The sequence below is a fragment of the Colossoma macropomum genome, unplaced genomic scaffold (genome assembly GCF_904425465.1).
Source record: "Colossoma macropomum unplaced genomic scaffold, Colossoma_macropomum, whole genome shotgun sequence".
Lineage (NCBI taxonomy): Eukaryota > Metazoa > Chordata > Actinopteri > Characiformes > Serrasalmidae > Colossoma > Colossoma macropomum.
This window is the reverse complement of record NW_023494809.1, coordinates 20524855-20548100: the sequence shown is the minus strand read 5'-3', so window position 1 is coordinate 20548100 and position 23246 is coordinate 20524855. Positions and strand designations below refer to the sequence as shown.

Below are 23246 nucleotides of genomic sequence, written 5' to 3'. Positions count from 1 at the left end.
ATTGGTACAGCTGCCAAAACTCCACTCATGTGAACAGTAAACCCAATTCCACCTTTTATTACACAGTCAAGCTCAGTGCTCACTTTTAAGAAGCATCTACAAATGTATCTCTTTAACTAAACATTTAATTAAAACTCTACGTCTCATGGTGTTTATCTTTTAATTTGATCTGTGCCATTTTCTTATGATTCTAAATTAATACTTAAAATTTCTTGTATAACTGTTTTTTTATCACCTGTCTGTAAAGCACTTTGAGCTGCCACCGGCATGAGAAGTGCTATATAAATAAAAATAATTATTATTAATTATTATTATTAATTTATACTTCACAATTTTAGAATCTTGCCCATTACAAAGTTGCGGTAGCTTACTATTGTTATTAGGCTGAGCTATATGACATTTTCTTTTAGTTTTTTAACGGCTTTGATTGATCCACAGCTTCAGTCAGTCACGCCAACATTTGTGTTTCAGGAAACGTTCTGTTTGCTGCAGTTTGGCTGTGTCTGTGCTGCAAACATGAAACCCTGCACCTCAAAAGCATTGCACAGTTAGTTGGCTCCATTTACGTGATTAGCAACGGCCTTAGTAAACTGAACGCTAATTTTAGAGTCATTGCAATCACATACTGCAGCTTCATCAAAGCTCATACTGTGCTGCACCTTCTCACTTTTGCACATCTGGCTCAGAGTTGTGGAAATTGAGCAGTATCTCTCTTTATTCATGGCCTTTTCTTGATTTCTTTTTTTCTTTTTTATTTATTGAACATTGACAATACAAATAAACATTGTTTCTTAAAATGTAACATATGTAGGGCTTCTAGCTAAACCTAATTTGCAAACCCTGTCCCTTGTTAGCCTTTTAGAAAGAAATAAAGCAAATAAAACAATACAATATACACATAGACAATACAATATACACATTGAACAAGTTAAAAACAAACTATCATTTGTGAATAAGTAGCCATAGGGATATGTGTTCATAATTGATCACTTATGATTAAGCCTGTGGATGTATGTACATATCAGAGATGTTCACAGATTTGCTTTTGTTTAAGCCAATGTTTCACTTCAATACAAAAAAATCGAGCTTCATTTTGTGTTTTGATTTCTAACTGCAGGACATTCCAAAGCTGTATGTCTTTACATGTGAACATGACTGACCACAAGTTCTTGTATGTACTGGCATCATACAGTTGCCACTTATTGCTCCTCTAGTTGCAGCTCCACTGTTACTTTGCTTTGTAATCAATTGACAAAGTATTTCTGGGACAAGGCTACTGATGCACTTAAAAGCAAGCTCTCATTGGAGCTTAGTCTGTGTTTATTGTTTGCACTTTGTTTCCACTTTCAGCCCCAGTCTGTGGACCGCAGGGCAAGGTCAGGATGATAGAATAAAGAGTGTGTGACATCTCCCGCTGGAGTGGAATATGAATGCTTGCATGCCTGATGCCCCATCCTGTGCTTTATTATACATGCAGTTTCATGCTGTGGCTGAATTCATGCTGAAATGTAGTGGTGTGTTGTATGTGTTTGTGGATTTGGGGCAGGTGGATAGCGAGGCTCTTTCGTAACATCTACTCAGCGGAAGCCTTCGTATTGTTTTCATGGTTTGGCTGTTCTTTTCCTGTTCTGTTTTGTTGTGTTAAAATACTATATATAACAGTTGAGCAGTTAATATAATGTGAATATGCATTATAATATGTTGATACATATATAATATGATATTGTCACTGTTGTCATGCTCAAGGTTTTAATATAAAAAAGTGGTATTGTGTCTTTGTCACTATCAGTTATATTTGTAATTAGGTGATTTATGGATTATTTAGACAATTAATAGATTAACCAGTTTTTTAAAAAGGGCCAAGCATAGATGCAGAGCCTTAAAAAAATCTGCAACACTTTCTTGGAAAAAGGATTAAAAATTAGGAAATTATTAGGAAGCCTTTAAAAAGACCACATAAAAAATATAACCAACTACTGCATGGACATAAATCCTATATTTGATAAAACTGTTGGATATCATGATAAAATATGATGTAAACAGAAATCTAGCTAACCTCGCCTTAAGCAGTGTTACAGTTGTAAAAAATAAAATAATGATACGTATCAGGACTGCAAGCACATTTTTATGCACTGTAAGGATGAAAAACAGTCAGAATGTCTTTTTCTATAAAGGCTGCAAAAATTAATAAAAATGTATGTTTTTAGTTTTCTATATAGGCCTTCAAAATGATAATATATATATATATTTTAATTACTTACGAAGTGGCTTAAAGTGATGCAGGTTTGTTGTGACAGTAGCCATTACTGCGGTTTACTACTACTGATTATAGATTGACTGAGATGTGTTGCTGGTGAGGATGAGGGGGGAGACGCATGTGGGTTCATCACATTAACTCAAGGCACAAGAGGATTTCTATCACCTTGTTGAAGAATTGAAACAGGATTTGCTGATTTAACAGACTTATTATAGCAGGAATACTGCATTTAATACTGTTACTATTACTATTTTGTAATATGGCCGAAGTGTATTTTTGCACTTCACACATCCCTTACCACCATGGTGCTGTATGACTTGCAGGCGGTGCGGAAGGCTACATTGTTTAATATAGGAGTGGTGCGGTTACCGCGTCTGGTGTGAAATGGTGTTCCAGCAAATCTAATTACCTCCTTCGCTGTTCATGTGAGGTAATTTAATTGGTTGTGTCATCACAGCCCTCAATAACCTTCTGTCCATCCAGAAACTGATCACAATAACGCAAAAAATATTTATCACACAGTCTTAATAAAACATAATGTGGCGAAAAATGTATATAAATGAGTTTGTTCCTCCTGTTTCATAGAGAGAGAGCAGTAGACCTTAAACTGCCGAATCCCTGCCAATTCATTGCGGAGGTGCATTTTAATCACTAATTTTTTAATCAATCATAACAGTTCTGGTTTTCCTGTGACAGTGACACTATGTTCCTTAAATGAATTGTGATTTCCATAGCTGTGTGCTGAATGACTGACCTGCTCCCCCTTCTATCTCTCTCTCGCTCTCTCTCTCTCTCTCACCCACACACTGACCTTCTCGAGTTCTTTCTTGGTCTCACACATCCTCATTGACCCACAGGCTCTCTGACAGCAGCTGTCAGTCTGTGTTTGTCATCAGTGGCTGACATTAGTGGACAGTCCCTGTTTTACTCTCCCTTGCTCATTTACAGGCATAGTATCATCGCTACATTTCAACAGGGATGCTGCATTTCACGCTGAGCTTTTAGGAATCTGTAGATATGGAATTCCTCAAAAAACCCTCATGCGAGCCCAATTTCACACTGATATTACAGAAGAAATTAAGTAATTTTTTGCAGGAGTGAAACTGTGTTTTACTACTTTAAGAGAATTAGATGAAAGATGAACACGCGTGGGAACTTCTGTGTACAAATGTTATTTTTTCCCTGTTTTTATGAACATCATGAACAATATTCAAGCCACTAAGCAAATAGCTTATTCGGTGCTTGGTAAAATCTCTACAGATTTGCATCATTGGTTACAATCGAATGTCATCACGTCCCAGTATTTCTGTTTGTAATGAATCTGTGGAGTTTTTTCTTTTATGATGCACACAGTATATTCAAAGCTGAACAACTGCTATTAGTTGTTTTTTCTCTTTTATTTGTTTTTTTTTTTTTACATCAACACATAATCAGTCAAACAGTTGCTGCAGAATTTCATCAGAGTGATGAAGGCTGTGGCTGTGTCATAATAATGTTGCTGTTGTAGGCCAAGAGTAGTGCATAGAGCCTAGGGCTGCAAAATACATCACTCATTAAGAATTTTCACAACATTGCCTTCAGAAGGCTGCGATATACAGATGTCCTTTACCCCCAAGAGCTTGTTTCATTAACATGTGTTTCATGTCTAGATCGTATCTGGGTTAGGGACGCAAATTTTGTTAAATACTTTTGACCAATAACAGACCATCATTAGTGAAGTGGCAAGCTTAAAATCAAGGACACAACCAATCAAAATATCGATTATAAAACAGATAGTCCCAGTTCTGAAATCTGATTGGCAGATCCATACTTGAAGTTGGTATAAAAGGCTTGAAATATGCAAATATGCACTGTTAAAAAGGACTGCAGTACTGATAGGTAGGCCAGACATCCACCTGTAATTGAAGTAAATGGCCCAAAACTGTATCCCCTATCTGAGAACCCAATTTTGTTTAAGCTGAGGTGCTGAAACTATAACATGCTCATGGTTTTCCCACCAAAAACATAAAAGTTGACAAAATTACATGAGTATACAATGATGGGCTAAGTTCTAAAGTTATATTTACCACTCATTACTAGCCCAAGTGCATCTTGAAAGCCATCACTGTTTCCCACACTCTTCTGTCTAATTTTAAACAGTCATATGTGATTTCTTTACATTGCTGTGCCTCACATTTTTCCTCTGAGAACATAGACGAAATTGTTGTCTGTCTTATCGCTTGTTGTCCTCTCGATCTCTCGAAAAGTGGTCCCGAACTCTGCTGTTTTTAGCTGATCACTTCTTTTTTTGTAGGCCCATCTAGTGGAACCAGTTGCCTATGGCACCCTCATGCATACAACTCAAAAACAATCATCATGAATAACAAACCTGCCTGTTCAAATAGGAACTGTAGTTTATTGAAAATGAAATAAAATTAAATTCATGATAGCATGGGTCAAACAATTGTTTATTTGTCATTTACTGGCTAATTGGTTAATTATTTACATACCTGATCTGGATATACTTTGGCCAGATTCATTGTACACTTTTAACTAAAATGCTTCCCCAGTGTGACCAGATGTATCCAAGTTTACCACATTAAAAAGCACATCAAAACATAGTTTCTGTTTTACTTCCAGTAAACTACTGTAGACATGGCTTCTCACCTGTTACTACCTGTGACCTATTAGACACTTTCATTGATCCAGAGGGTAAGAAGGCACTTGGTTTCAGCATAACTTAAGCATTATGAATCCTCCATCTTTAATATTATAGTTTATTCTCTCACCTGGTCAAGATATGTCTCTGACCACCCGTGAATGTGGATTGATTGGTCTGCTTGTAATCTGATCTGATCTATGAAGTCACACGTTGATGCAAGGTCTAAAAAACCTCTTAGAAGTTGAAGTGGTTGCTACACTAATCAAATGTAATTATTTATATAACTGCAATAATATTTCATCCCAATCAGATCATACTAATGTATCTTGTCAGCTCTCCAACTCGTTTCACAGAGCTACTTATGAGAATATAATAATTTATATAAAATTATATCATACTTATGTCATCACCTAAGGGTTAACAAAACCTAATATTTTACTGTGCCCTGAGAATTGTGTCCATAACTTATATATTCTGGATGAGCTTCTATGGTGACACACTTCATTTTAGTCAAAAATAATGCAATGCAATCTTCAGCCATATCACATTTGTTCAATAATGTATTTTTAATATGCTGCAAATCATGTTGCAGTCAAAGGAATGTAGCAATACCATTACAGTGTAGTATTTTGTCCATGTCGTGCGACCCTGTAATAGCCCGTACTCTTAAGACTGTTTCACACCAAACACAAGGGGCTAAAAAAACTAACCAACGGGTAGAATATCTTAAAGGACAAAATATACTCTTTGATTCTCTCTAAACAGGCAACCTGTTCTACTGAGGAGGCCACTCAAAAAGCACAAGGGTCATGGAGAGTTTCACCACTTCATTCAGGAGCTGAAACTACTATAGCCCTGTTTGGATTAGATTAGACTATCAGGGGGATGTCTGTAAAATATGCATCTCCTGAGTGATAAACATCCGGCTGCTTTATTCCTGTAGCTGCCATTTAATTAGCCTGTGGGATCTTACTCTTCTGATTTGTTTAACTTCTTTCTCCTCCTGGTAATGGTGTCTTAGTGTAGAGAGCATGGAGATTGCATTTTACTACTCAGATCAAGTACATGGCTGGGTTACTTTTACAAAGCTTCCATCATTTCTCAACTTGGGAAGTGTTTAATATGGATGTTTGCTAGGACACTTAATACAGGGAGTAACCTTTTTTTTCTGATGTGAGGCAACATCTGCCTGGGAAATCACAGAGTTGTGCATCCAGACAGGACTAAAACTATAAGAGGAGCACTGGGTTTAGTGAAAAACAGTAGGTAATTCGGCCTGTAATTTTCTCAAGGAATTAGGGAGAAAAATACTGACATGGCTGATCCGGACTGAAATAAAATCACTCGGTGTCCACAGTCACTTGGAACTACTTTTTTCAAAAAGTTCTAGTTGCTGGGAAAAAAACGATCTATGTTGGTTTGTACCAAGACAACACCAGAGACAACAGTGATTGGTCAAGTGAGATCAAGTTTAGAAAATTCAAGCACAAGGCAAATAAAATAATGCCTTATTTTTGCTTCACGAATTCAGTTATACTTGTGTTTGAATTGATTTATTGACCTCAGAATAAGCTGCACAAATAAGTCAGGCTCAGTGTGTAAAGACAAAGTTGTTTGAGAGTTTGTGTGCAGGTGCATTTCAAAGCTAAATGAAAGAAATCTGTGAATGCATTATACTAATGAGAGTAAATATCAATCAAAAGGCTTCAGTATGTAGTGTCATGTGGAATTGATGATAAAGACAAAAATTTTCCTGCTCTCTCCTCCACAGACTGGCTCGGTTCAGATGTGTGATGTGGTCAATGAAATCGAGCTGGAGAGGGAAAGATGTGAAAACAAAACAGCTGGAAATGTCACATCAGGTAACATTCCCCAAACTTTAAAACTTTACTTTGGGAAGGTCTAGGCTTTTTTCCATCAGGAAGAGTGAATATCGCTGAGATTTGATGTTAGATGTATTTACCGCACTATATTAGATGTATAGCTCTGTGGCTGTTTAGACGGCGGACTACCAATATCCATCTAGATGAGTGTGCGTCTTCAGTGTTATAATAGATTGCTTTCAAGGCCCTGACACAATACATGTAGGTTAATGAAAAAAAAACAACAACTTGTACGCTTTCCAAGCCTCCACAGAGCCAGCTGAGTCTTCAAGGGCTCTGAATGTTCATACAAATGGTCGTCTGGAAGCTCCTTTGAACTATGAAATAGGTTATCCTTTTCTGACTCATCCTTTGGGCCGACAAGGTACATGGACAAGCCAGTGTGAAAAACAATTCTTTGAAGTGAAAGAACATAGTGAAAGTCATGTTCATGTTGTGGAAAGATAACATGAGGAATAGGGGAATGCTTTGTCTGCAAGCATCCCACACGGTATGAAGCAAGCTCCAAATATTTCCTTCACCGTTCCAGTGAGATTTACAAACCTTGTCACAAAAAGACACTACAAAGCACACTTTCTTGCTAATGTTCGCTCAGCTGTGGTTGACAGTTAGCTTCAGGGCTTATTTTGAATTTCATCTGCCAAAGCCATTACATGTAAGCAATTTAAGCAATGTTCTTGCATAGGCAAATATATTGATGCTAACATGTCTTTGAGATGGCAACTTTGTAAGAGTAGGGCTGCATTTATTAAATATTATCGTTTTTGAATATTCTATTTAATAGTACCTTGAATATTTAAACGTTCTATGTAGGGCTGAATGATTAGTCATTTTTATACCTAAATCACAATTTAAAAGAGTGCAGTTTTCAAATTGCAAGACCTGAAGTTTTAATGATTTCTTACATTATTCAACACTGTCATCAAAATAACATTGTTTTAAGTTGAGAAATTTTACCTTATAATGCAGAGCTTGTGAATGGGTGTGCTGGTTTTTCTGGCAAAAAAAAGCCTGGAGTTTAGTTTATTGAAAATAATCGCTTTTCAGTTGCAATGTTAGTCAGACAGTTAAATATTTAAACTGAGCGTGAAACTTGTAACCCAATCCAGTAGCGTGTGAAGGCAAAGAAAGTAGTAAGCAACGTTGTCTGATAGACAAGCCTGTCGTTAACCCATGAAGGTAAAGTAAGTTAGCTAGGCAAGAAAGTCCACCCAAAACTCTAATTAAGCATATTGATGTGTTGTGTGTTTAACCCAATAATGCAGAACTTGTAATGCTGATCTTTCTGGTGAAAAAAGGCCAGGAGCTTAATTTATATAAGTAATCACATTTAAATCACACAGAAAAATTGCAATTAAATATTTTCCAAATCATTCACCTCCTAATTCTGTAAGAATAAGATAAGGTTAAGACATGGTTTACTGTTATCCTCATTGTTGCATTATTATGCATTGTTATTGATTCTTGTTATTAATACAAGTATTGTAATTACTTGCTGAAACAGGAAAGCAGTCTTTTTACCCTCATCTTACACATGAAAACAACTTTTTGGTGAACTCTTGTCAGAGAACTGGGAATGTTTTAAGACACTCAAAACTGCTTTATACTGCAGATTGTGCTAAACTTTAACTTTAGCCTTAATGTCTGATGCAGTCTGAATTGCAGCTCTGGACAGCTAGTTAGCTAGCACATTCTCAGTAATGCCGTAATTCAGCTGCAGCTGGAGTTAAGACCAATACTGTGACCTCAATTGTGAGTCTTACACGGTGTGCCAAGTCACAGTCTCCAAAGAATCCAGTGTGCAGCTCTGGCAACTGCACATTACTGGTGACAAGCTAGAATGTGAAAATGTGAATTCATAAAAGTGGTAAATGTGTCAAATATTTTAATAGCTTTTCTGTTTTCAAATATTATTGAATATTATCGTTTTTTTTGCAGCCATAAATCATTATCAACTTAAATTTACAATAATGTAACAATTTTATTCTGAGTCATTTTGGACCATTTCTTTTCATCAGTATAAAGGGGAGATTTTGTTTCCAAATTAATAAACAAAAAAGTTATGAGGGTTTAGAAGATTGTTTTTAGGAGCAGTGAGTCAATGGCCTTATCCCATATCAGCTAATATAAAGGACTTTGGACCTTAGTTACTGACCCCACAGTAACTAATTCATTTAGCTTTGCTTTATCATTCAAGGAAAAATTATTTGTTTTTGCACTTTTTACACTGATTAAAATGGTGTCTGCAGAAAATCTGTTGCTTTTCCTGATTAACTGATTAATTGGAATCATAATGGGATGACTAATTGATTATGGAAATAGTTGGTAGATGCAGCCCTACATATTATGCTGTCATTGTAATTGGGTGTCCACTTTGTCAACAGGCTGCAAAGGCATGTGGGACATCATTGCTTGCTGGCCTTCAGCAAAAGTCGGGGAAATGGTGGTGATTCCTTGTCCAAACTATTTCAGCTACTTCAGTGATCATCATAGTGAAGGTAAGCACAAAATAAATATGTGGAAAAAATGACTAGGTGTTTTTCAAAACACTGTTGAAAAATTCGTATCGATTCTTGATTTACCTCAGCCTGTGATTGGCTGTCACACTTGTCCAAGGCTAGGGGTGCGGGAAAAAATCGATTCTTAGATGCATCGCGATGCGGACGTGAATGATTTTGAATCGATTCACAAATGTCAAAAATCGATGTTCTAAATATTTAATTTCTAAATGTTGAAATGTTGACGGAACCCAAAAGGCGGAACTTGGAAGTGGGTAAGTGCAGCGCCCGGACAGTCTGTGGCGGCACTACTGGATGAGCGAGAAATCCGACCGGCTCCCTCTGCATTAAAGCCAGGTTAGGTCAGGAGTCACAACCCAAATGATAAGAAGAGCCATTTTGTCCTTTCAACAAAAACAAACCAACTTGGGAGCCACAAAAACTTATGTCTAGTATGTCTTAGTATGTCCTAGTGTAGGCTAAACAACATAAACAAAAACAGACTTACTTTGCTCTTCTTTAAGCTTTAGCTTTAGCTGCTTTCCTCCCCTTTCCCTCAGGAAACTTTTCCTCAGAAGTAGATCAGTTAAATGTTTCTCAACGTTCAACTGTTTTACGAGGCTGAAGTCGCTTCTTATTCTCCAGCTTCTCATTCGAATTTTCCCGTTCCACCTTAAATTCTGACTGAGGCGCCGAATGTAAATTTAAGGTGGAATGGGGGAAATTCGAAAGAGAAGCGACTTCACCTTTGCGACTTTTTAGTGTTTGACAGTCTCTCGTTGCAGATGTAACTTGCCAGGAAACCAACTGTGGTGCTTATAAATGCGAATAACGCATCGTTGCTAGGTGACCTGCAGTCTGCACGCTAATTCTCAGTCATTGCGAAACAGGGCTTTCGCGCAATGTTGCACACGTCCCGTCTCAAAGATATGTACACAGCGTAAATGAATCGTAATCGAATCGAACTGTGAGGTGCCTAAAGATTCCCACCCCTATCCAAGGCTCTTGCTTTAAATTATGTAACATGAATGTTTGAAAAGGGTGTTTTGTCGTTTGATTTCTGAGAGAGAAATTGGCCTGCTGGGAGAACAGTATAGTAGAACTCTCTGTAATGGTCCATTAGGATTTCAAGTCCAATTTGAATTGTTTCTGTAAGCTAGTTGTTGGCATGGTTTAATGAGGAACTGTGTGCTGTCTGATGTATATAACAGTGTATTGTAAATCTTTGATCTTTTATCAGTTTAGCACTGTGTATCGACTTTCTACAGTCTCGCGCGGCTAGGCTTGACCTCGTAATGAGAACGTCTAGAGACAATCTTGAGAAATTTGGGACAAATGTTGGTGGGGATGTAGGCCCATTAGGATAGGAACAAACTGAGTGTAAAATGCCTAAACGAATCCAACACCTTGTGAAGGAGCTCAGAGTAGGGGACGATGTCGTGTTCATCAACATTGTCTGATGGACAAATAAGCCTGTCGTTAGCCCATGGATGTAACATATGTTAGCATAAAAGTTGTGTGTGCAGGGAACACTTAGCTTTGCTAGCTAGTTTGTTTCGCTTGTGTTATTGATTGTGCTCTGGATGTTAAAAGAGCACGGAGTAGAAGAATTTGTGGATGGGTTATGGGGGGGCGTACCCGTTTTAGCGGCGGATTTAACAAGATGTCCTCAGATGTGATTCTTGTTGTGAGATCACATCTGGCCCTGTACATCTAACTTTTGCTAGCTTTATTTGTTTGGATAATAGAGCGAAATAGCAAAAAAGACAGTAGTCCTGCACTCACTATTTCAAATAAAGGTTCTGAATTAGTGATATATCATTTTCTTAGATACATCATTCTAAGAAAAAATGGTACCTTTTACTAAAAGGCAGCTTTTATAAGGTTTACATGACACTTACTTAAGCCTTTCATGATAACATAAACCTACACATACATGTATTACCTATTACAAGTAGAATCAGTTGTCATAAAGGCTGCTTTTATCATTTTTCTTGATTTTCTTTTTGTTGAAGGACAGATGCAAGTTGTACAGTGTACAATTAAAGCATCGTTTCTCCTTCCATTTTTCTTTTCTTCCAAGGGCAGCCCTCTCCACCACCCTCCCACCCCCCTTCCTTGGAAGTCCATAAAGAAAAGCTTACACACAAAAGAGGAAAAAGTGCGGGGGAAAAAAACAGCATAAGGGGTGCTAAAAACATTGACAGCCTTCATGATGTACAGTGTGTTTCAATATATGCTTAATTAAAAACAGTAAAATCTTAAATTTGAGTGTGTCAATCTAAACGTGAGCCTTATCACAGGCATCTTCCCATTTATCAAGGGGTTGCCATGTTTTCACGAAGATATTATCTCTTATTAGTAAACTCATAGCGAAGTCTCTCTATATGCAGCACATCCCCCAGATCCCTAAGCCACTCCTGGAATAGAGGGCTCGTCTCCGACTTCCACTGCTGTAAGATAAGGCGGTTAGCCAATAATGTACAGAGGGAAATGGCTTGGCCTTCATGTTTATTAATGGATGAATTTACTACTGCTGGTCCAAAAATAGCAAGTAATGGATCTGGTTAAGAGTTTCATTAAAGGCCTTTGATATATAGATGAATATATGCATCCAGGGCAGGACCAGAACTGATTGGTAAGCGTTCCGGTCTCTTGTTTGCACTTATCACATAAAGGAGAGATGTTGGGATATGACGTGAAGCTTGGACTTATTTTTTATTTACTTGGAATAATGGAGTCTGTGAACTTCTTTGTATTGTACTAAGGCATGTCTGGCATTTATAGAACTAAACTATATTCTGTCAAGAATAGCCTTACATACATCCTCAGAGATTTCAGTATCAAGGTCTTGTTTCGTCATTTTTCAGTTCGTCACTGGACACCACTACACGAACCTGTAAAGTATCATACAACAAAGAGTCTTATCCCTTAGAGCCTAGTACATGGTGAAGGATGCTGTCCAGTATATTATGTCTGGGCAAATGTTTATACTGTGGTATATAGGTATGATATAGGTATAAGTCCTATTATATAACAGTTAGTTCCAGCCACGCAAGCTGATTGGTTGAGAAGCGTTCTAACTGTGCTGTTATGTCGCCATAACATCACGCTTTTTTCACAAACACTGTATCACTCCGCTGATACGCCGTTGCTAAGCAACGACTTTGACAGCTGTGGGAGACGCTCAAGCCATTTGAAAGTTTTTACTTCTTACTTTGCGCACAAACAGAAAATGGACACTTTTTGGATTACATTTGACCTACAGCCAATTTGATCAGACTCTGAAGATGAGATTACACTAAATTCCGAAACTGTCGTTACTACTGAGCAAGCTTTTCAGTCGGCAGCTGTGACAGAAGAACACCTAAACAATCTGGAATTAGCCAGAAATGAACCGGATACCATTCGCCAAACAAAATGGGCTCTAAAATGCTTTACAGACTGGCTGGAACAAAACAACATTAATAATGACAAAACTGAGCTAAACTTGATATTGCAGCAGTTTTATGGCTCAGTCCCATTTGGTCTGGCTCTGAAGATGAGACTACACGTTTGCCGAATGGTGTTCGGTTAATTTCTTGCTAGTTCCAGGTTGTTTAGGTGTTTTTCCTGTCACAGCTGCCGACTGAAAAGTTTGCTCAGAGGTGATGACAGTTTCGGAATTTAGTGTAAGGAGCTGGAGAACGAACTGCTGGCTGTGCAGCGAGTTAGCGGAGTTCATTGTTCTGACGTAGCAACAAGCTGCTTGTTAAGGAACTATAATTTGGCGGAAGGAATCGCTAACATTAAAACACATTAAATGCCGCGTTCACGGCCCAGTTTATTTATTTCTTACTTTATTTATTTAACTGTTGTATAAAAGCAATAGAACATTCAAAGTTGTGTGTTATTGCGAATAACCACGTTATTTGATAAGATGTTATTTCACGATAACACACTCCCTCTCGTGTTCTATTGCTTAAATAAAATTCCTGACCTGAAGGTTTGCTTTTGTTATTTTAAAGGCATTTGACCTCAGAAAGTGATGACTGATGCTTGTTGGTTTTCATGGTTTTATGAATGACACCCTTCGGTAAGTTGTTTACAAAAATGGTGCTTGAAAACCATCCATTGAAAGGTTCTTAAGAGAACCAAAAGTGGTTCTTCTGTCCCATTGTAAAGAACCCTTTTTGGCACCTTTCATTTGAAAAGTGTGCTACACCAAAAAAAAATAAATAAATAAATAAAAAAATTAGTAAGTGTCATATGAGAACTTTGGCAAACATTTTGGTCTGTGTGACGTTCAGAAGAGCTTCGCTTTGAAGGGTTTGAACTGATGTTTTGTGTTTTTGCTCTCAGTCCTATTCACCTGCCAACAGGCTTTTTTGGACAGTCTGAAAGGACATTCAATTCTCCTGTGTTTTTTATCCTTTTAATAATAATGATTATAGGAGCAGGGAGATCTTGAAAGGAGGTATTCATTGCCGATTGAGAGATAGAAGCGAACAGACATGTTGATTTATGCCGTCAGGCATGTGTCCACAATGTTTAAGTCTTTATTTGGACATCTGTCACCCTCTGCATTATATTTCTGCTATGCAGTCATCCCGGAAGACGTTTGTCATCAGCTCGTGTATGAGATGTACAGAAGCCCAATAAGCCTAGGAAGCTCACGGTATAGCAACATGCAGCACACCCACTGCTTTGTGATTTCTTCCTCTTCATGCAAGTTGGTTTGGCAATGCACAAAGGATGATGTATGAAAGGAAAGTGGAAGCAATGGCTATTCACTGTAATGGGCCGAACCAGAGGGAGTTTTCATGCATTAGAAAACTCCCTGTGTGCACACGTGTGAAGAATTGAGAATGAATTGCGAATGAGGTTTTCAGGCTCTGAAAGGTTTGTTGGGAATCTTTCAGTTTGTTGGAGCTGAAAAAGCATAAGATGCAGGAGATGACATATCACCAAATGAGAACCTGCCGTGGAAACATTTTTAATGATTCAGAGAGAGTAAAAACATTCAGAATGCGAGTTCTGCTTTGGTAGTTTTGAAGGAAATGCCTTTGTATTTTCTATGGTCATGATCATTATGTTATTCAAGAAAGTAATCTAGCAAAAACAATAAAGATCATTCGAAACAATGTATGGAAATTTAATACTGTATCATTGTTACACCCCTTGTTCTCTCTTAGAGTCTCTCATTTACCATCTTTTTATAGAAACCACTACCACTGATCTAAAGTAGGCATCTGGATATATCCTGTCTATTTCCTGTCTATTTTTGTATTGTGTATAGAACAGCTGAACTACTAAATCTGTTAGAACTGTTGACGTGATCTTTTAAAGATCACTGTTTTTCACAAGGACATGCTACTTTATAATCTTAATAAAACTGGAATTTGGAATAAAACTGGAACCCGAACTACTTAGTAAATGAGAAGTCTGTAGAAACAAGACATTTTTTCATATAAAATATTGGAAATGGTATCAAATCTGAAAATAGGTGTACTGTTACACTCCTAGTAAAAGCAGGGCTTTTAATCACTACTGCGATATTGCTATTTGCATTACTAATATCCAGAAGGCTGCAGTATGCAAATGAGGCCTCTGACCAGTGTTTATGTACAGTGTGCTGTGAGTATCCTGACCAATCACAGCTCCATTGTGCGAGTGTTTTGATGAATAGAGGTACTCCTGTAATTCAACAAAAGTAAATCATTTTGGTCAAAATTATGTAGCCCAACTTTTAACTGTCATATTATTGATTCACCAATGGTTTTATAATATATCGCAAAAGAATATGAAGGACACAACTGAAGCACTATACACAGTAAATGCAATATTTAAAGGAAAGAGGTAAAACAACTTGGTTTTTAGTTTGTATAGCAGGTTTGATATACTTGCTATACTTTAAACAGGGTAGTCAAACCCAGGAAGGGCATTTACAAAACATGCTCAGACAAACTGAAATGGACACAGTTAATGAGTGCTGGGTGGGATTGGGGTACAAATAGAAACCAATCTATATTACAGGTTGTACATGAATGTGATCTGTAGTTTACCAAAACTTCAGATAAATTAGCCATTGCGCTAGCTAGCATACTTGCTGTCCAAACTGGTTGCTAGCCAGCCATTTCAAGTTGTTTTGTCTCTCTTCTTCAAACAGCCATTTACTGAATGTAGAGCTTCATTCTGTCCTTCAGACTGAAGGCTTTTCTTTATTTTCTTTACTTGTAATTTTTTACAGAGAGACTTAACACTTCAGGAACTTGTCATTTAATTGAAACATTCTTCAAACAATGTAAGTGGGTAAAACTGTGCTTTAAGTGATTTATTGTGGGTTATTGATTATTGATTGTTCTGTTTTATGTTTTTGTGGGAACAATTTGTTGTGTATTGCTGCCTATCTTGGCCAGGGCACTTCTGTACTAGAGATTTTTGATCTCAGCTGATTTTTTTTTCTGGTTAAATAAAAGGTAATAATGAAAGCCACAATTTTTGAAGCTAGTTTGAACCTAACGCTGCTGCAACCTGCAGGAGATACATTGCAGTAATGACTGCACATAACTGCAGCAAAGCTTTTAAGGTTGGTGAACTGAATTTAATCTGCTTTTGTTCATATTTCTTGCATGTTTTTTTGTTCATTATGTATTCACAATATGTAGCAGTATCATTTATACTGCTACATATTTGGTCCTAGTGTTTGGTCCATATTTTTCAGCCCTGGTAAAAAATTATGATACTGATTAAATTTGGAAAAATTTGGAAAAATTCAAGACTGACCATCTAATGTAGTGAATTATGCATGTGTGGAGCCTATTGGCACTTAGAGAGGAACCAGCGAAAGTGGCAGGCTGAGTACTATCTTCTCACAGAGTGTGTTTGAGTGGGAAGCTAAATTAGATGCATGACTGTACCATGACCAGCTGTATTCACGTACGTCCTGCTCCACTGCGAGTGAAATCTGAAGAGTGAAATTAGAACTAATGGTTAATGCTCGAGATGGCAGTGAGTGTGGAGGCGGTAACAGCCCATCACGTTTATTTATTTTATCTTTATACATTATGTTAATTCATGGAAACTGTTGAAGGTTGCCATCTGGTGGATCTGGTTGTTTCCAAAGCAGAGCATCATACGATTTTGTTTTTGGAATTAAGCCATTGAACCCTCTGTTTATTATTCAGTTATTAATCTTAAAACTTATTATTCAGTAACTACCTACTATGAAGGTCCTCTGTAAATTATGTACGAATACCACTGGTCAAATTAGTTGATTTTCTGAGTGAAAATAAGTTGTGTCTTCTACAGGGAACAAACTACAATATGGCATTTTTCACATTTTTGCAAATTTTAGTGCAACATTTAGGTTTTTTGCACAGTTTAACATATTGTTAAAAATAAAATATAAAATCTGCCATAACTTTTGCTCAGGCCACACTTTTTTCCCAATAGATTTTAAAGATTCAGCAAATAAACAGAAATTGTGCAGAAAAATTTGGAAGAGGATGTAATGGATATGTTAACTTATTGTCACTTGTGCGGCTCAGAAATGGACCCTGAAGGTGTAAGGCTGTCTTTACATGGTGAAACTTTATGCAATTGGTTGCATGTTACATATTTTCTGTACAACTTGACAGTTTTATGAAGCAAATCAAAACCAAAGCTACTCCCAACACATTCCTTTACTCAACCAGTTAGCTAAATTAGCAACCCAGAGATGAAAAAATACCAGCCTTGAGTCGGTTATTAGTGGGTCTTCTTTTCAGCCACCCAATAAACCATCTTCTGTTTTATTTTCTTGTCCATTGATCCAATGAAATCAACCATTTTAAAGTATGCCGTAGGTCGACGTCAGCACGTCTTGTTCGAAGTAGCATTTAAAAAACACGTGAACATGTGACCTTTTCTTTCTTAAACAATCTGGTCCAGTTCATAATTCACATGTGTTTGAATTCCCTCCTTAGTAGGAGGAGGCACATATATATTCGTTTTTATGTTCTATGGCAAGCTCACCTGTAGCTTGTGTTGTAGTCTCCTTGCTGGGCGTAAGGAACATTCTCAGTGCTTTAGAGCTGCTCCCTGCCAGCTCCAGCTTACAAACTGAACCTGCACTAATGCATCACTCTCTCTCTCTGCAGGAGGTTTGTACTTAATGGAAAAAGTCTCCTGACAGTCCCTTGTGCAAAATATTTAACCTCACTTATAAACTTATTCGTATGTTTAAGGAATAACAAATATCAGTTTCACACAATTTTTTTCTTTAACCCAAATGTAGCCAAGATGTGTTTGGTGTCTGAAATTTGCTTCTTGAGTTTTATTTTAATTCCTTTAATTCAGCTATTTGGTGCAGCAAAGAAGAGGATGAACTCCTTTTTCGGTTCCCCTTGGTTCCACTCTGTGTTTTTTCTTCATGCTTTTAGGGAGTTTTCCTCTTTTGAGTCTTGATTCCTCTCAGTGTTTTGACCTCAGGCCCTTAGGGAGTTTTGAATTATGGTTCCTCTCAGGGTTTCTTTTTTCCTGCTACTGTCACCCTCTTTGATGTTCAACAAGTGGCTGCCTCCGCACATCTGGAAAGCTGCCTTGGGACAGTGTCTGTGGTAAAAAGTGCTGTGTATAAACATAATATAATATTGAATTGATCCAAATCAAATACAGTGGGATCCAAAAGTCTGACACCACCAGAGAAAATGTTTCAGTTTTGCATTCTTATCTAATTTAATACGTTTTTCACTACAAATTAATAATACGTCTTACTAGCATACAGACAAGTATCTCCAAAATGACAGCTTTACAGGAGAAGGCACAAATACTGTTTTCTGAATGTAAGTTAGTGATAAGAGATTTCATTCCAGGCAATTTTGGGCCTTCTCTATTGGTCCGTTCATCATGAAATTTTCACACAATGTAAAGGGCAGCTGCTGTGCTGAAATTATATAGAAGAATAAAAAAAAATACTTTTTTTGGGGATAGTGACAATATGAAATGTCATTGTCTTTCAAATGACATTCAGAGCATTCTTATCAATGAAACTGAACACTTTAACTCTGGATGTCAGTGACTGGCAGTGAAAGAAAATGAGCTTCCTGCCAAAACAGATAAAAAATGTTTTTATTCCCAATACCAGGGTTGGCAGTGTAATGATATGCTGTCATTACTGTGAGAAATTTAATCATGACACCATGTCTGGGTATATTATGGCTGTATCATGAAAAAGGACAGATTTAGATTAATAGTTGAGAACCTATTAACTACAATAACCAATATATTTGTCTGTCTCATGTCTGTATGACTGCGTCACCATTTTCATGACCAGGAGAATATAAATATATTCTGTGTGCTGTACATTTTGATGTGAGAACAGCCATCGGAAAATAGAAATGAAAAGTTTCTGTATTCCTACAGTGTATTCACACTGTTTTTCTATGGTCAGGACCCCCACAGGACCACCACAGAGCAGGTGTTTACTTGGGTGGATCATTCTCAGCACCGCAGTAACACTGATGTGGTGGTGGCGTGTTAGTTTGTGTTGCGGTGGTACGAGTGGATCAGACACAGCAGTGCTGCTGGAGTTTTAAACACTGTGTCCACTCACTGTCCACTCTATTAGACACTACTATCTTATTGGTTCACCTTGTAGATGTAAAGTCAGAGATGATAGCTCATCTCCTGCTGCACAGTTTATGTTGGTCATCTTCTAGTCCTTCATCAGTGGTCACAGGATGCTGCCCAAAGGACACTGTTGGCTGGATATTTTTGGTTGGTGGGCTATTCTCAGTCCAGCAGTGACACTGAGGTGTTTAAAAACTCCAGCAGCACTGCTGTGTCTGATCCACTCAGACCAGCGCAACACACCACCATGGCAGTGTCACTGCAGTGCTGAAAATGATCTACCATGCAAGTAATATCTGCTCTGTGGTGGTCCTATGGGGGTCCTGATCATTGAAGAACAGGGTGAAAGGGGGCTAACAAAGTATGCAGGGAAACAGATGGACTACACTCTGTATTTGTAGAACTACAAAGTGCTCCTATGTGGTAAGTGGAGCTGATAAAATGGATAATAAGTGCTCAGTGAGGGTATATTGTATTGTGTACACATATTCAAGTATCATGATGCTGTATTTCCACGATATTGCCCAGCTTTACCATCCAAAATAAGTCTTCTCGTGGTGCTGTGGTGGGAGTGAGGGGTCTGCTGGGGCAGGTGTGATGACCCCCATGGGTTTACACTGCCTGGTGTGATTCGGAGACGTCTGTTTTGTATCTGCTGTCCTGGCCTGGCACTTTCTGTTGCGCCATGAACCTCTCATCACTCTTCCTTCCAAACAAGTGCACGACACATCCAGGCCCGCCGGGGTGTAAGGGTCTTATTCAGGAGTGACTCACAGACTGTGCTGCTCACTTCTGATTAGAATAAACTGTGCCTGGCCTGTGGCGGATAAAGTAATTTATCATTCCTTTCACTTCAATGGAATTTCGCTGGCATCTAAAGATACGTGGCAAACCATGAGTTCCAGCAGAACGAGGATGTGATTGCAATGCAGAGCTGCTGTTTATTTCACCATGTAGCAGCACTTAAGGAATGCTGCCTTTCAGTATGTGGTGTTTTTCCCAAATCAAAACAAAGCTATAAAATATTGGAGTGTTTAAGTGGAGAGCTGCTGATTTAAAATAGAGCGTGTTTGCTAGCGATGTATTACATCCTCAGTAAACGTTGTAGCGTAGGCAGTAATGTATTGTAAACTTTGCGAAGGCCGTACACAAAGGTGGAGAGCAAGGGGTTAGAGATGTTGAAACACAAGGATAGGCTACAATGCACTAACGTGTACATGAGGGAAGTTAGATGCACTGAGAAGGTTTACAATGTAGAGAAGTAGTACTTTATTTTTTATGTTATTACTTATTATAACTTATTTGTTACTACTTATTATTACTTTAGTTGTATAGTGTAGGCCTGTGCCTGGTGACTGTTAACCAAGTAACCATAGTAACAGCTGCCAGTGACAGCAAAAACTCGTTTACTGCCAGTTTAAATTCAGAGTGTTTATTTATTGATTTATTTCATGCAAACCATAAGACACTAGCAAGACACTCACATGTGAGCAGCAGAGTTTCTGCTAAGAATGTTCTGCAGACCCGATATTGTTATCACATAAACTTTACCTTGAATAAACTCTATGCTAAAGAAAACATACTTGTTGGCATGGCTGCTAACATTTTATATTCTTCTTCACAGCTGTTGTCAACTTACAGTCAAATGGATCTAAAGGTTCTTGGCAGCTTGCGCTATTTTACCGTAAAACTTCTCCAGCTCTCCTGAAGCCAGTTTTAAACCAGAGCGTCACGTCTCGAACTTGCATCCGTCAGTCCACATTTCTCTTTTGTCGCAATGGATAACTAGTGCATGTCTTATTGACTGCCAGATCAGCATAAACATGTATTAAAAAGGTTCATGTAAACAACATTTTAGCATAGCTATTAATAACTGTTTTACAGATTTTTTTTTATTACTTTGACTGGGACAATACAGATAAACATTGTTACATAAAATGTAGCACATGTATATAGGACCTCATCTGCAACCCCAACAAGCCAACTTATATACGAGCTAACTTGGCGTTACATTTGAACACCTAAAAATGACATTTTTTTCAGCACATTCCTACATTTCTGACAAGACATGCCTGTTTGATAGTAGAAAATTGTTGTGGAGGTGTAAATGATGAAGAACCGACTAGGTGCTTTGTTAAAGCTAGTGTCAGGTGCATGCTGGCAGTGAGCTGGTACTGAACTTGAAAAGCGTCAGACAATAACAGAATTGTGGAGCGGTTAAAGGGTAGCGGTTAAAGGGTAGTAGTTCATGGGCGGTCATTCATAATTACTGAGATGCTGAACAGCAGCTGGATGCATCACCACAGGATTTTCTTAGCTTACTTTTTGCTGGGACATTTCATTTTTACCAGTCAAATAGTGGTGTTTACTTGCTAACGGAGCACAGTTGACCTTGGAAACAACATGTTGGGTGATGTGATATCCTATCTAAATACTACATTTATTGTACCTAGCATAGATAAGCTGTTGAGCTGCACTGGTTGAATGCTCTCAGTACTACATTTAAGAACATCCTCAAACCAGACAAAATAGCTTCAGATCTCTGGAAAACCAAAGGAAGGTCATGTCTCAAGCTCTAGTTCATCAGGCGTAATGGCTTCAGAGAAAATCAGGCTAAGCTAAGCAGCATCAGATAGTAATGTCCGTGTGACATTGCAGTTTTGTTCTTTATTAATAGATTAATTACAGTTTTGTTGCCAAATTAAACATGACAATATACCACAACCACAACATTTACTGAACTGCTCTTTTATTGTGTTCTTTTATTTCACTCACATGCTAACACTGTTATTGCATCTGCATTAGAATTAGGAGCAACCTCAAAATTACTGGATGAAAAAGTGTCGCTATTGTTGTTATCTATGATTTATGTATTTGTTTATTTTAAACTATAATTTATTTAACCATGTTTTTAAAACAGTTATAATATCATTGAGTAGAATGTTGTTGTTGTTATTATTAGTATTATTAATAATATTGTTATGCGTGTAAAATAACCTTTGTGAAAATGGTAAAAAAAAAATGGTAAAGCAAAGGATCCCAGAAGTCTGTCACCTACCCTCCACACAACCTAGTTTAACCATTTACTGCGACTTATTTTTTACACAGTTATCTGAATAAAGTGGACCAGCACACGCCTAACATAGTGAGTCACACATTGAATTATATCCACATTTGATTTACATTCTGTATTAATGAGATAGCTTCTGTACTTTGTTTGGAGTTCTATAAATGTGGCAAATTGTACATATTTGTATGCCAAACAAAACTCTTAAAGAACTAAAATAAATAACAGTAACTTCTCATGAAATTTAAGTAATAAAACCTCCTCTGCTACTTACGAACACAAATGTGGTATGTATTGAAAGTTTAGAATCCACATGTTCAACAGAATTTCTCCACTTGTCTCAGTTTGCTGTGAGTGAGAAATAATTAATAAGAAATAATTAATAAGGTAAATTTACCAGTGTTTGCTAATTTACTGTAGACTGTCAGGACTTTCTTTGGTATGTGCTTATTCCAAAACCTGTGAGCTGACAAAGGAAAAAGCACTTGTTGCTGTGTATGCTGGGGCTGGACGTTTGGCACTGACCACAGCATGAATGGGGTCCCAGCTGTGCTGTTTGTGGCTCGAAATCACCAAGCATGCAATTGCCCTCTCTCACCGGGATGGAAAAGCCAGACAGTTCTTTTCTTTTCCGTCGCTATGCAACACCTCAGCGCTTGTGCTGCATGGTTGTGAAGTTTTTAGCAGTCTTTAGCATTACTTCAGTTTTAACTTCTTAGAAACTTGAAAAGTTGAAAATGATTTGAAAATGAGACGATGTACTGTATGCCATTAGGAGAAATTTAGTTTATTTACACTATAATTGAGGATAATTTATGGTAATATTACTAGTTCTGGTTCGAGTTGAGCATTGCTCTACCCCCAATGCTATCAGATAGGCAGCCAGCATTTGCTTGACGCACAGCTCTGCAGCCTAGTTGAGATTTTGAAAGTGTGCACGTCATCGTCATCACAGATACATTTATCTTTGTGAAACTAAAAATCAGCCTTTAATAGTTCTTGCTGTTTTTCTGATGACTTTTGGTTCGTAGACACCTCTACAAAATTGCTATGACAAAGTTCAATTAGGAAGCCAAGAAAGATGGGGCAGTGGTGGCATTTCACAAAGTGTTAGCGTGTGGCAGAGTGGTGTCACGTCTTATCTACAGCATATTCTAGTCAAAACACTGCACCACACTGTCTCTGGCAATGTTAGAACAAAAGCAATGAAAATCCTCTATTTGTTATTAGAAAGCTGTGGTTGTCTGGGTGTTTGCTGTGCTAATATGACTGGTTAGTGTTAACAGTGTATACTGCACTGTAAAAAATC

General features: G+C 37.7%; 1 protein-coding gene across 1 annotated transcript in view; it reads left to right on the top strand.

Annotated features, from left to right (window-relative positions):
- Positions 1–23246, top strand: part of vipr1b (vasoactive intestinal peptide receptor 1b) — a 117535-nt gene that overhangs the window by 28972 nt on the left and 65317 nt on the right. The window contains 2 exon segments of the mRNA XM_036558727.1: positions 6670–6760; positions 9166–9279. Coding sequence (XP_036414620.1) covers positions 6670–6760; positions 9166–9279 — 205 coding nt within the window.